The 15,693-nt window shown below is 39.3% G+C and overlaps 1 protein-coding gene across 1 annotated transcript; it reads left to right on the top strand.

Moving 5' to 3' along the window:
* The first annotated feature begins 2,453 nt into the window (after positions 1–2,453).
* Positions 2,454–10,458, top strand: wbp1la (WW domain binding protein 1-like a). Its single transcript, XM_040140176.1, has 4 exons — positions 2,454–2,661; positions 4,314–4,416; positions 5,197–5,358; positions 7,944–10,458. The coding sequence occupies exons 1-4, from the start codon at positions 2,599–2,601 to the stop codon at positions 8,417–8,419; spliced, it is 804 nt and encodes a 267-aa protein (XP_039996110.1). The 5' UTR covers positions 2,454–2,598; the 3' UTR covers positions 8,420–10,458.
* Positions 10,459–15,693: the final 5,235 nt, after the last annotated feature.

Here is a 15,693-nt window from a genome sequence, read left to right on the forward strand (position 1 = left end):
AGAGCCTATCTGAGTATTATTGCTGACCATGTGCATCTATTTATGGCCACAATTTACCATCTTCTAATGGCTACTTCCAGCATGATAATTCAACCTGTCACAAAGCAAAAGTCGTCTAAAACTTGTTTCATGAACATGACAACATGACTTCAGTGGCCTCCACAGTCACCAGATCTGAATCCAGTAGAACACCTTTGGGAGGTGGTAAAACAAGTGTTTGGCAGCATGTGCAGAATGTGCAGATGACAAATCTGCAGAAATGATTTGATGCAGTCATGTCAACAATGACCAGAATCTCAAAGGAATGTTTCCAACATCTTGTGGAATCCATGGCACTAAGTACTGGGGCTGTTTTGAGAGCAAAGGGAGATCTTACCTAACATTAATATGGTAACCCTAATAAAGTGTTTGTTGAGTGTACATACAGGGCACAAAGGATGTTATCAAGGTTCTTGTGAACTTGGCAATCAATGACATCCTATAGTCTAAACCTAATCGGTATACTTTCTACAGAAGTTTCCCTAAAACTTTCTACTGTTCATAACATTTTAGGTGCATTATGCCAAGTAATCAGGACATTGTGACCAGAAAGTGGCATTACCACAGAATTTTTTTAATATAATTTTTCAACAATTTGAGCACCAAAAACTTTATTCTATTCACCTCCACTTTATCGGGTGGGTGTGCAAAAATATGTCATTAATATATTATATATTAATATATTTACTTATGGGTAAGTTCAAATATACTGTAAAACAAACAAACAAACAAACAAAAATACCCTAGCCAGGCTGTGTCCAAATTACCAAAATACAACTACTAGCACAACTGAAAACCCTAAGTGATTAAATAACTGTTATTAGTGGTAATTATATTGGTAATGCCAATGTTTTCCATTCTATCTCTACACTTCATTCCTTTGAAATTAATAACTGCTGAATACTGAAGTGAAATTGACCCTGCCTGCCTGGGGACGGATGACACACACGCCAACAAAACCACCATTTTAGAGTGACATTAGTTCATTGAACATTAAGGGTCTGTATTCTTCAGCTTTTGGACTGAAAAGCACAGACCCAGAATTCATCTCTAGCATTAAAAGTCAAGATATTGTCATATTATTAGACGACACAGACACCCGCTGTGCCTCAAATCATAGAGATATATTACTACCATCCCTCAAACAGAAAAACATACATCACAGTAGAGATTTAGGTGGGGTTATTGTGTGGTATAAAGAGGACTTATCATCTCATCTAAAAATAATTTAAAAAGCAACAACAGACACCCAGCTTAAGTTAAAAAAAATATTTCCAAATGTGATAATGACCTGTACATACATGCAGCCTACACTCCCACCCTTGAGTCGCCCTATTATGATTAAAACTTTCTTGAAAATCTCTACAAAGAATTTCGACTACGGGGCCCAGGGTGATGACATAGTGGACCCTGCTGGCAACAGCTACATCTCTGGACAGTCGTGGGACAAAATCGGGAAAGAGCTAGTGCATCTCTGTCGCTCCCTAGGTCTGTATACGCTTAATTGCAGGATGAAAGGCTTATCTTCGGAGAGGTTCACATATTGCTCAGCTCTCGGGACTAGTACAGTCAACTACGCCATCACTGACATGGACCCCACCCGCATTAGTGCATTCACTCTCACACCATGAATGTACAAAAGATGCCCATCTGGAACATTGGAGAAATCAACCAAAACTCAGAACAAATTTCATTGCTATATGGCCCTAAACCATGATTATAAATTGGCAGAGTTTCTCTTTACCGACAGAGAAGCAGAGCAGATCCTGATCCTGACCAAATACAGACTCAGTGACCACAGTCTAACCATAGAGACAGGACGACACAGGAATTCCTGGCTACCAACAGAGGAAAGAGTCTGTGGTCATTGCATGACAGGTGAGGTAGAGAAAGAGATGCACTTCCTATAAAAATGTGACAAATGCAGTGTTACTGGAGTGGTTTACTTTTAAGAGATTTGATTTGTTCATCTCAAACGTAACAGAGCTCGATGACAGGGCAAAGCGACTGATTCTATTAGGAGAGGGACATGCAGTATACTTAGCTGCACAATATGTGACAGCAAGTCACAAACTGAGGAACACATAATTAAAAAATCACTGAATGTAACGAATAATTATCTTGACATAGCCTATTATACATATGGAACACACACGCAAAACACGTGTTTACTGTTTTTTTTCTATTTTCTTTTTCTTTTTATCTATTTATCTATTCTATTTTACTCAATGAATTTTATTCTTTTTTTCATCTCATTATTTAATCGTATTATCCTTGACGCTCTGCTAATATTGTTCACCTGACATTCGTGCCAATAAAGCATACTGAATTGAAAAAAATTGAATTGACAACAAAAAGAGCCAATCGTTGTCCGGGGAACGCCTACATTCCTGAATGCACCAATGGCAGAGAGGCAGACCGATCTGGGGGAACAATTGTCTAAATATAGCTGGACTTGTTTTGTTTTGGTTCTCCATCGAGGCCGACGTTTAGTTTAGAATACAATGGTTAATAAACAGTTTAATGGTTAAGAAATATTAGTCTCTAACTTTTTTGGCAATGGGGTCAATGAAATTCGGCGTTGGACAAGAAAATTCAGCGACGATGACCACAATGGCAGAGGTAGGAGCTGGCCGACGTTCTTGTGTAGCAGTTAGAATGCTAGCTACATTAATTTAGCTAGCTTGTTAGCTAAAACGTATTAGCCAGATTTTGACTCGCCAAATAATCTTTAATTATCTGGTTGCTGGCTTCAGGCTTATGGGTTGAGTTTTAAAAGCTGTCGTCCTTGTAGGCCAGTTTTCGTATTCGTTCCAACAGTCACAAGCATGGATACTAAAGTTAGCAGTGCTGTTAAAATAGCAAGTTCGACAAAGCTAATTTAGGTAACGTTAGCAGGGGATGGGCACTAGCATACATTTTAGTTTCTGTTTAACACCAAGTAATGATGAGGATTAACACTGGCTGATATCCTAACGCAGCTAGTTCCTGAGCCAGCTGGACTGTCAGAAACTATGTATGAAGCTCCCGAACCAAGGCTATAAATATTGACTGATATATATATAGCCACAATGATTGCCAAGATATTAGAAAGTCATTATTTAAAACAGCTAGTTACGTGGCACCTTTTTACACACAAATGTCAGCAGCGAATAAACTTAAGCACATTATTAACACCCTTTTAAATGAATAAATCAGATGAGATTTACGTTTTACTTTAGGGATAGCTGATAGGTGATAATTCTTGTACCAAAAGACCCTACTGAGGTATTGACAGGTCTCCTGTCAGGGCCAGACAGACATACAATATGCAGTACTGCTCACGGCATCTGCTCTCTCCCTATCTAAATATGTTCAGCTACAGATATCTAAATATTAATAATATACATTCCTAATCAGGTCACAGAATATGCTGTACAAACATCAGGATTGGCGATATCAATAAGATGTATCCATTCATTACTTACGGTACCCTTAATGAGGTCAAACCCATTCTGATGGTTCAGACTGTAAAATGAGACATGTAAGTCTGTAAGCACTATGTATAAATCAGGAAAACAGTGATGAATGAAAGTAACACATTGAAATCCAATTATACACGGTGGTTACTGGTTGGCTATATAACTTAAAAGACAGAAATCAGCAGAATTAGTCTTTGCTTGCATAGCATTACAGTTTGCTGCAGGTAGAAGTGGTAGTGCAGTGTGTCAGCAGTAGAGTCCAAGCGATACTGGGTTTTTGGGGCAGAGAGAGAGAGACATAACATATACACACACACATACACACACACACACACACACACACACACACTACCATCGTTTGACATCTGATTCCACTGGCTCTGCTCAGTTACATCAAGGCAGTTTCATTATACACTAGCCTTGTGTATGCAGCACAGAAAAGCTTGCTTTTAATGTGTTGATCACCCTACAACAGTTGTTTATAACAAAACTTTACTTGAAAAGTAAGCACTTTATGATCATATGGTAAATTTAAAAAAATAACTAATAAGGGTGTTTATTATTAAATAGGGTGATAGATCATTTGTGGCTAGTATCTCATTAATGTCATGATGGTAAATTTAAAGTCATTGTCAGAGGTTAACAAAAAAATTAAACTAAGTGGTTTATAATGTGCTTGCGATGCAGGAAAGTATAATGGTAAGTAATGTAAAATGCCCAGCTCATGTTATCACTGTGAATAAATCAATTGTTGTTTCAGTAGCTTCCGCAAACCAGTGTGTGTCTCAGAGTGGTATATTTGTGTATTTACAGGCCAAGTTGGAGTGCCAGGGAGTAAATAACCAGACCTATATCTGTGAGTCTGGTCACTGCTGTGGAGAGACACAGTGCTGCAGCTACTACTATGAACTGTGGTGTAAGTTACCCGCCTTTACTTTATTCTTTCTTAGAGTTTGAATCGTTCCACTTCATGCCACTAATTAATCGATATTAAGCAGGAATACACAAAACTAAAAGCACAGAAATTTGTCCATAAATTCATACTGCACTAGCTCATGAAATTTTGCTATAATTTTATCCTGTCAAACAAATCTTACACTTTAAGATAAAGAAAGTCTAAAATGGAAAAAGTGGAGGAAGCAGAATGAGGAGCAGATGCTTGATAAAAGTCAGGAGTGCCACCAGTTAGGCGAATGGAGCCAGGCCCTGAGTCTAATCTTTGCTCACTTGCTCACATGCTCAACTTGTTTACTGTTTGTGCTGCTGCTGCTTGGCCACCTAGTTTTCTCTCATGTTGCAGACGCACCAGTATGCCATATAATAAGAACTCCCAGCCTTTCAGTACAATCACTGCTATTTCTTTAATTTAAGGGTGCACTTTGTGACTCAAGCGTTTCGATACAAAGCATATCAGAAGTAAAAAAAGAATAGTTTAAACTTAATCTTATACAAGTAACATTTCTGTATTGCTTTTTGCATCACAATATTAAGAAGTGACGCATTTGAGAATTTTGGCTTATTTCTCAAAGAAAAAATTAAATGTGTTCACATGCAGCAAACTAAGGTGTCAAAAAGTATAATTTTGTTTTGAAGCTCAGATTTTAACAGTGACATAAAAAAAGACCTTTTACTTTGTACCATTTATCAGGATATATATTAAAGGTGTTTTGGCAAATGTACTCTGGGCTCCTTGTAGGGTTCTGGTTGGTGTGGACTCTGATCATTATCCTGATATGCTGCTGTGTATGTCAGCACTGGCGCTCCAAGCAGCGCTTCCAGCAGCAGCGCCGGCAGAACGAGATTAACCTCATCGCCTACAGAGAGGCTCACAACAACTCTCAGCTTCCCCTTTATCTCAGTAAGTAGCTGTGTGACTAGAGCTGTGTCTGGGATGCTTCTGCCTCTACACATTGCACACATCTCCAATCTCCATCTCTCACACATTACCAGCCGAACAACATACATGTTGGTAAAATGAATGGGGAATTAAAGGTTTGAGCCTTCTGAAGATGTCAAACTTAACTACCATCCACTGAGTTGCTGACAAGTAGAACTTCACTAGTAGAATTTGTAGTATTAAGACTGGAGCTGATCCATCTCTTAATACAACGTTCACTCATAAACTCCATGTCCAACACACAAGACTGAACATGCATTTAAATGAAGGGTTCACATTTTTCCAAATCTTATCTTAATACAATGCTCAAATGCCCATATGTACGAAAACCTTATTGGTCCCCATAATTGTTCCTCCTATCCATACTGGTCTCAAAAAGATACCTTCGTAAAGCTTCAATATAAGGGTTAGGGGACACAATCCACAGTCTTTGATCTGTGTAAAAATACATTCAAAATTTCAGCTCAAGAAAATATGAGGCTTTAGCATTTTTAGTACAACAAATTGAGTAGGTATCTTCCAAAGTTACAATCTTTTAGTGCAAATGTCAGCCGAACTTAAGAAGTCATTTTGCACAGAAAACTGTGGATTTTGTCGTCCATCACTTACATTAAAATCACTTTAATAAGGGACTCTTTGCAGCCAGTATGAACAAAAGGAATAATTACAGTGGCCAATAACTCTTTCAATGACCATTTAACTATTGGTAAATTACCAAGTCTTCACTGTTCACTCAAGACCCAAGTCTTTCACTGTAGATCCACACACATTTGTGTTTTTGCACATATTTATTTCATCATTAAAAAGGTTTGATGAAATGTTTTTTTGCATGCAGATGGCAGTGCAACACTATCTTAATTTCCTTTTTTTTGTCAGTCATGTGAAGGACCTAAGGTTACATTGTTTGTTTTGTTTTGGGGTTTTTTTTTCATTTTTATATTAAAATTTAAAAGATTATCAATTACTTGCTTTTGATAGTTAAATCAATTAAAAAGTATATCAACTGACAATGCAGAAGTCAAGAACATGCAATGTAACCGTCAAAATACACTGTAGTATGCTGTAGTACCTGATTGGCAACTAGGGGGTGCCTCTTACTGTTTATTGAGATGGAGTTACGTTTGCTGACCGCCCATAAGGGCCTCACAAATTATGAAACAAACGCACCTCCTTGCTATCCAAGGAAGAAATAAGTGTTGGCGTGGCTTTCTGTGCTCACTGTGGTAGTCATGTTGATGAACACTGCGGCATGAAGTTTTGTCTGGTGGCTGTCCGGTTTAGCTAGCTACCTGAGGCTCATGGTAACATCAAACTGGACAGGATAAAGTTTGGCATTACTGATAAAGTTGGCGCCACAATATTTTTGCATCCCTCCAACATATGTCCCAGCTGAGCAGGTGTTCCCAGCAGCTGTAATAATGGTAGCTATACTGAACAATGCTCCCATCATGTAGATAAGGTAGAAGTATTATCTTATATAAAACCAGTAAAACGTCTCTGTGGGGAGACTTTGTCTTGATTGCTAGATATGTCCAACACATATAGTCTGATCTTATCACAGTCTGATATATGTTCTCCAGTGAAGCTGCCAGTCCTACCAGTTTTTGATCAGTGACGGACAGAAGTGGAAGCTCTGCGGTTTTAAATGAAGTTATTGTTTTGTGTTGTTTCATTTAGAATTCAAGTAACTTGGTGTTTTCTTAATCGGTTCTTTTAATTCCTAATATACTCTGAAATTGGGGCCAAAATATAATAGTTCACGTCAATATTGAAAAACAATTTATTGTGGAAAAAGAGCTTTAAAATCTGCATCTCCAGCTATTGTTCTGTATTGATCTTGTTGTAAACACTCTGAAAAAAAGGGTTAGTTTCAGTACTTTCTGACTTCCCTACTCTATCCATGGCTCTCAGCTGTAAGCCCAGTGGTTCCTACGGAAGACTTAAATCTTTAAAACTGAATTAAATGATTTTCTGCTAGATACTTGAGGTCATTATAATAAGCTTAAAAAACAACATTTTATCACTATTTAAAGTTTTTATGTTCAATATGTTAACAAACACTTTCTTATTTCCTTATCCAGCATTTACACGACATGATGATTGGCTTTGAGTGGTGTTTGTGGCTATCTGATGAATATAAGTCCAGTATTCACTCTTTAGTCTCTAACTGTGTCTGTTTGCTGCTGGGCAGGTAGTGTACAGTGGCTGCCTTCTGCAGCTGAAAACCAGGTTGTTGAGAGGGTAGTTTGCAGGTTAGAAAACAAAAAAAAAAAGGCTAAAAAGCGCTGCAGAGTTGTAGATATTTCTCTCTGGGTTTATCACGACAAGTGACCCCTTTTCACTTTACATATGTCATTTGACCTAGTATTAATGTAAAAACATTGATTAGTGCAGCTTTAAACTCTATAATCATATGTTGATTGGAAAACCTGTGAGTGGTTTAACGTTTGGTACCTTACATGCTGTCATTTCACTTGACTGGGAATGAGTGAGACACGGATGTATTTGTCCTCTTTCATACCTGTCTGCATTGTGTTATTCTCCAGGATTCTTGCCCACCTATCTGCTACCAGCATATGAAGAGGTAGTTGACCGCCCAGCCACACCACCTCCTCCCTACACCCCTCTCCAGCCAGCAACTTCACCCACAGACCCACCTGAGGAATCTCCATGCCCCCACTCGGCTATCTTTGTCTCCAGTGATGCTGATGCAGTGCTCTGTGCTACTCCAGAGGCCACGCAGACCCACCTACACAGTGCTTACAACCCTAACAAGGACTCAACGCCGGGCAGGTACCGGCGCTTCACAGGGGATTCTGGGATTGAGGTATGCGATGGTCAGGAACTGTGGGATCAGCACGGCTTTTTAGAAAGAGAAGAAGAGATAGAGGAACGGGGAGTAGGGCAAATGGAGGACCCATGTGATGGCTGTGGTCCCAGGAACTTTGAAAACAGCCACATTAGTGAACCAGTCATTCAGGAAAATACAGATGGACATACAGAGCCACCATCTCTTAGGTAATCCAGAATGATGACTTTAATATCTGCAGAAACAAAACTTTGCAGCAGTCACTGATGCAGTATACCTTTGGTGCTCAGGGGTTTGGTCTTTTAGTACATGTGTAACTTTGACACCAGTGTGACAGGCCTGGAGACAAATGAAAGGTATGACTAAATTTTTCAACAATTTCCAAAAATTTAAAGCTACATTATGCAAATTGTGATTTGAAGTAGAAAGTATGTTGTTAGCCAAGCTCTTCTCCTCCTCATGTTCTAGTTTAATTTTGGTAAGTTGCTACTCATGTTGATGAGCTGTTTGCATTGAAATATTACTTTGATATATGCAGCACTAATATTCATGTTCACTTACACGGTTCTTTTCTTTAGCCCCAGTTAAAAAGAGATCCCACTACACGGTTGTTTTTAAAAAGACACTTCATCATGCAGGCTTTGCTTGTTTACACTGAACCAAGGATTCAGTTTCAGAGGTTTAACGCGCCGCTATGTTAGGTGTGATTCCTCGTCCAAAGAAGGACAGGTTCAACTGGACTGATCAGCCAGAACACTGTCCTTACAAACAGGCACAAAGAAACGCCACATACCAAAATTATGGAGCAATGCTATACACAAAGTTTTCTCATCATTAAGCTCACCTGTCAATTTCACTGACAGACCAGTAAAACAACAGGTCCTCTTTGCATGTGGGGCTCTGGGGTCTTCAGCTGTTTCCGGTTTTTATATATCATTTATACTCATAACCGTCTTTGTCTACACATTTTGAATCTTCAACCACAAAACATTTACAGTCGATTCACACTTACCACACGTAGGCATTGCCACCATAATGCCACATGTGACAGCATTCAGGTTCATAGGAGCATGTGATTTGCTCCAGACAAGTTTACCTCTGAACTGCAGCTGAGCTGATGACAGAGCCACATTGTTCATCAATTTAAGATGCACATTTTAGCTTAGGACAATTGTCGCACGATTGGAGGTTTCGAAAATGTTCTGCATTTGATTCTTTCCTATGGATGCTGACAATTTGAACATGTTTGCTCTGATCAAAAGTCTTAAATCAAGTCAGTCAGTGTGACTTACGAAAGAAGAGAGTGAGCAGGGATACATTTACTAAATACAGCAGATTACAGCTTAATTTAACACTATTGCAAATGAATTGGCATGTTCACCAGAACCAACTCATAATATCAAGGTTAATTGCAAAATATTCTCGTAGAAAATAGGTTCAACAATATGTCTGTATATGTATCATTCAGGAGTTCATACAGAAAAACTCCAGTTGTGCTGAAATGTTGTGTATAAAATTGTTTAAAGATTGTTTTGAAGGTATGTTGAAAAGCATACTCTGATTGATCCCTTGCATGTTTGTACACTGCATCGGTTTTTCTCATGCAGGATCATTTTAGTAAATGATCATTAACCCTTGTATTCAGTCTCTGGTCACCTGTTACACTGGTGTTAATTAAAGATTCTAATGCCATAGTGCCATATGTGTAGCCTTATGTAGCCTTTGAGTAGAAAACATTAAGTGAACTTAATCAAAGCTCTGGAGTCTCTCTTAGAGCTGATAACTGAATAACCAGTCAGTGTACTCAATAACAGATTTTTCATCATTTAATAAATGTTATAGTTGTGTTTCCCTGTAGTTTGCAAAAAAGTTCTGCACACATTGAACCTGTGTTAAATGCTGCACAAACAATTATGAATCTCAATATTTGGATAAGAATATCTGGTTATTCTGACAGCATACATGAGTTTGTGTTGGAGGAGGTTGGTTGTAGTCCATAAGTGTGTGTATACCAAGGGAATGACTGGTGCAATTGGACAACACACTCCGTGTATAAATGTGTCCAGCTGTTGGGAAGCTGACAGTGAAACCCAAACCTTACAGTGCACTGAGGAAACTTTGCTCCATTAGAGTCTTTTGAGCACTTTTCCACATATGCAGCATTGAACAGTGGTCTTCAGCACCTGGTGCTACACTCTGTATACTGTATATGCTCTTTATTATCTGCTGAATAAAATTATATTTTTCTGTTGCATTTTGTATAAAATATAGTTATTAAAAGTTATGGAGAACACAGCACTGTTACAGCACTTTTTCTTTTTTTGTCATCTATCAGGCTGCAAACAAACAAGAATATATCTGACTGGAATCACTAGAATCATCTTCATTGTCTGCACTTGTCAGTGTGGAACTAAATTTCCCTTTTTATATGATTGCTCTAGCGTACCTCGTCTCCTAAAAGAACATCAGATTTAATGTTTACACTGTCAAACTAGATCAAACAAAATCAGCACTCACAAGTGTTAAGACAGGTACAGCACTAACCATCAGGATCTGTTCTATGGACTCTTGTTCACCAATTCAACAATAGTTCGTCAAAGAAGAAACATCACATTCATGTGGGTGCCAGCACATTCTGGTAATCTCTGGAAATGAAAAAGGAGCCTGTCCAAAGAAAAACCTGGAAAAAAATTATCACAATTAATATTGGTGTGGAGGAAAAAGGACCAACAATGGTAAGAGTATGGAGTTGGTGCAACAACAAAAAAAGACATCTATACTCAACCCAAAATAAAGTAGGTATGGTGAGAAGTAGTGGAGCAAACTGGAAAGAAGAAGTAACAAGCAGACTCATAGCTGGACAGGGCATGTTCAACACTATACTTTTCATTATGGCAAAACATCCATCAGGTCATTGAGATCAGTGTAATGAAAGAGAGACAGTAGAACATATCTCATATGGACTAATTACTTAAAAAGAAATGGACACTGAGGAAGACTTAACCCAAAAAGAGGCAGTAATGTAACATCAAGGATGTTCACTGTATTAAAACCTCAGAAGGAGATGATGGAGGAGGTCACTACTTCCAGCAGATGGTAGTAAAGTAAAATGATACAACATGAAGGCTGGAAGGGGAGGGAGAAGTAGGAGAGGCAGAAGGAGGTCACTACTTCCAGCAGATGGCAGTAAAGTAAAACAATACAAAATGAAGGCTGGAAGGAGGAGAAGGTGGAGGAGCTCACTACCTCCAGGAGATGGTAGTAGGGTAAAACAATAAAAATTAAGGATGGGAAGAGGAGATGATGAAAGAGGTCCCTACCTCCAGCAGATGGCAGTAGAGTAAAAAATAGAAAATAAAGGATGGCTGGAGGAAAAGTTGCAGGAGGTCACTACCTCCAGGAGATGGTAGTGAAGGTAAAATAATACAAAATGAAAAATGGAAGGAGGAGAAGCGGGGCTAAGAAGGGGTGACAGCAGAGGGGTGCACCCCCCTCTGCTTTTACCCCTTCTTATCCTGATGCCATTGATTTCATCTCGGGGCTCAGGTTGTTTCTTTCCTCTTGATCGAGAGCCAAAGACTTGCCTGTTCGGCGGCACTAAGGCTTTGATGGCTTGACATTGGGCTTGGCCTCGGATACCCATGTCCTTAAGCAGTTGACTTGCCTTTGCAGCCGACTTAAACGGAGCAAACCTTAGCTTTCCAGCCACGTTGTTCAGCGTTGGCTGCCAGCTCGGCGCACTCAAGGGACTATGTGTTAGTAGGCCTCCTCCACTGCATCCTCCCAGGGCACAGTAAGTTCTATGATATACACGGTGCAAAGTGAGGAGGACCAAAGCACGAAGTCTGGTCTGAGGTTTGTAGTGACGATCTCAGGTGGAAAGCATACCGTCTGATTCAGGTCTGCCGATAACCTCCAGTCTTCTGCCTCTCCTAGCTGCCTCGCGTTCGGTTTTGTTGGACAGAAACTAAACCAATGTGGATGTTAAGTATTGAAACGGGAACTGGAGATACAGAAAGTGAGAGTGGAGAGAAAATTGTCTAATGCTAAGGCTGCAAAACAGGTAAAGGGACAGGTCTTAGGTCAAAAAGTACATCCATGGGCTCCAACGGGGGGTTTCAGTGAGGTCTCAAAGGAGAATTTAATGGATGAAAAGAAAAAGCTGGTGACCTTTCATCACATCGCAGGAGTAATCAACAGTACAGCTAGGGTGGAACCTAAAACTCAAAACATTCAGTTGATGGTAAAAGCAGCAGTACACCACCTCGGCCTGGTAGGACTGACAGGGAAATGGAGATGTTATCATAAATTATCATTATCCATGTAAAAGGTTTGACAAAGGTTGCTGGAAGTACAAGGTCAAGATAGACACAGGATAATATGGTGTGGGGACCTTAATGCACACAATACACTTTGCAGTGGGAGGCACATACGGTAGATGTTAATGGTCAAGTAGTAGAAGCCCTGTGAGAGGAAAAAGAGTTGGTATATTTGAATGATCGGAGGGGCACCAGGGTAGATATTTACAGGGGATGGGAGTCTCCTTTGGACTTTACACTGGTGCCTAATACTTTGGCTAGGAAATGTAATTGGGAGCTATGGGAAGAGTCTTGCATTGGCAGTGATCACTATCCAATTGTTAGAATTTTGGATATTGAGGCAGAAAGGGTATCAGCACAAGGGGGCGGAGGATCGATGTTTGAAAAGACAGATTGGGATAAGTGTGAGGAAATCAGCAACAGAAGAGTAGCAGTAGTTGATGAAAACCAGAATATACAACTTAAATGAGAGTTTGTGCAGGTATCCTGGAGGCAGCATCAGAGTCAATCCCAAAAAGTAGAGGGAGGATGATAAGGAAAGTTGTACCATGGTGAACAGGTGACTGTAGTAGGGCTGTAAGAGACAGGAACAGGGCCTTTAGAATTGTAAAGAGGATGCATAATTAAAACCATTTAACTGCATACCAGAGAGCTAGAGCTGTGCTGAGAACAATAAGACAAGCAAAAAGAGGAAGTTGGCAGATTTTCTGATAAGATTGGAAGGTCAACTCCAAAAAGAGAAGTTTGGAGTATGATATAGAGAATGGGGAGAATGGGAACGGGAGTATCCAGTATTAGAATCAGAAGGAGTAATAGCAGTTAACAGACAGGGTTGAAGCCTTTGTTCAAATGCCTGGTTCAGGAAACTTGACCAAGGAAGGAAGAAGAAGGAGAGAAATAACAAAGAGACAACAAATAGGTGCACTGGAAAGGAGCAGGGCTATGGAGGTCCAACCAATCAACTGTCCATTCACTCTAAATGAAATGAAAAGAGCTATTTGTAAATCAGGGAATCTCCAGGGAGGGACCAAATATGTTACATAATGTTGAAAAATCTTAGTAATGGGGCATTAAGGAAACTTATGATTCTTTATAATAGAGTGTGGGAGGAAAGAAGACTGCCCAAGGCTTGGAAAGAGGCTATAATAACTCCTATAAGGAAGCCAGGAAGGATCCATTTTAGCCCTCTAATTATAGGCCAACAGCCCTTACATCGAATGTTTGTGAAATCATGGAGAGAATGTTAACTGAAAAGTTGGCATATTTTGTATGGGAATATTATCATATCATTTAAGTGGGTTTAGGAAAGACAGGAAATCTGGATCCTATCGTTTGAAAAATGAGATTAGAAAAACTCAGATTATTAAAGAGTCAGTTAGAGCGGTATTTTTTGACAGTGAGAAATTGTATGATATGATGTGGAAAGAGACTTTTGATAAAGTTAAAGTTGATGGGCATAAGAGACAGCATATTCAATTGGATAAAGGACTTTGTGGTGGGGAGAACTATTCAGGTTAGGATAGGAAATTAAATATCAAATAGATTTGTGGTGGAAAATGGGACCCCACAAGGGAGTGAACTAAGTCCATTAATTTTTTCAATAATGATCAAGAAGTTTTCTCTCAAATTCAACCAGATATAGATGGATCTCTTTTTGCAGATATGGGGCACTGTGGAAAAACGGAAGGAATATTTTGCATATTAACGGGAAGGTGCAAGAAGCAATCAATAAGGTAGAACAGTGGGCATATGATTGGGGATTTAAATTTTCAGTTGAGAAAACAAATGTAGTAGTCTACACTATGAAAAGAGTTCTCTCTGAAATGATCCTGCAGATGTATGGAAGAGCGTATGTTTTTTAATTCCTAAGATTTTTTTTTTTGATTCAAAGTTAACATGGGCTGATCATATAAATAAATAGTTGGAAAATGTCAGAAGGTTCTAAATATCATAAGGTGTCTAAGTGGGTTGGAATGGGGGGCAAAATTGTCTTCATTAAAAACTATTTATGTGGCAATAATCTGGTCTGTGCTTGATTATGGTAGTGTGGTATATGTTTCAGCTTCAAAAAGTCAGTTGGAAACTTAATAAGGTACAACCTTAAGGTCTGAGACAGTGTTGTGGAGCAGTAAAATCAACTCCCATCCCTTAAAAGATATAAAGAGAAACACCCCACAAAAGTGGTAACGCAGGAGTGCCGAGAACAAGGTAGTGGGGAAAAAGTCAACTTTGGTTGGGCTAGCAGAATATATGCAGAGGATATGGGGATAATGATAATATCAAGATGGGCCTAGCAGTAGTATATCAGGAGATTGATTGCAATAAAGCACACTTCAAATTATCTGGGAGTCCAAATTAGTGGAGATGCTGGCAGTACTCTTGGCTCTGCAGTGGGTGGAGAAAAATAAACCAGGAAACACTTTAATCTGCTCGGATTCTTTTTCAGTTCTTGAGATCCTTCATCTCCAGCCTCCAAGATATCCTGTTCAAATTGTTACAAGTACATTCAAGACTCATCCAGCAAGGTATGTCAGTCAGGTTTATGTGGGTTCCAGCAGATGTAGGTCTGAGGGGGAATGAGGAAGTGGACAGATTATCTAAACAAGAATTACTTAGAGACACCATAGATTTACAAGTCCCATTAAGCAAATCAGAGGTCAAGGTAACAGTATGGCGTAGAGCAGTAGAAGAGTGGCAAGGGAAGTGGAACACTGAAACAATGGGTAGATTTGGGTACAGTTTAAGCAACAAAGTTAATTTAACATTAAGAAATATAGGTAGTAAAAGGAAAGGAGAGGTCAGTTGCAACAGAATAAGGCTAGGTCATTCCAATTAAACAGCATACTCAGAATAATAGGAAAGCATCCGACTGGTTTATATGAGCGCTGTCAGGCTGGGGAGACTATAACTCATAGATTGTGTTATGTACGACCAAGAAAGACAACATATGAAGGAAGAATTTAGGAAGACTGGAACTCATCATTAAATCTTTAATGAACCTGCCAAGTAGGTTGAGCAGAAGAGTTCTCTTTGATTTATTAGACAGACTGGATTAATGGGTAGGAGCAGAGGGTGGCGGTAATGCACCTACTACGCAGTTTGCCAAACGCCGGTAAAAACCGAAGAAGCAGAAGAAGATGAAAAAGAAGAAGAAGTTGCGCACATACA

The sequence above is a fragment of the Xiphias gladius genome, chromosome 11 (genome assembly GCF_016859285.1).
Source record: "Xiphias gladius isolate SHS-SW01 ecotype Sanya breed wild chromosome 11, ASM1685928v1, whole genome shotgun sequence".
NCBI lineage: Eukaryota > Metazoa > Chordata > Actinopteri > Istiophoriformes > Xiphiidae > Xiphias > Xiphias gladius.

Bases quoted from the DNA above. Each gene is read 5' to 3' on its own strand.
- wbp1la (XM_040140176.1), top strand. From the start codon at position 2,599: ATGGGGTCAATGAAATTCGGCGTTGGACAAGAAAATTCAGCGACGATG. The intron at 2,662-4,313 runs GTAGGAGCTGGC...GTGTATTTACAG, and splicing joins CGATGACCACAATGGCAGAG to GCCAAGTTGGAGTGCCAGGG. The intron at 5,359-7,943 runs GTAAGTAGCTGT...GTTATTCTCCAG, and splicing joins TCAGCTTCCCCTTTATCTCA to GATTCTTGCCCACCTATCTG.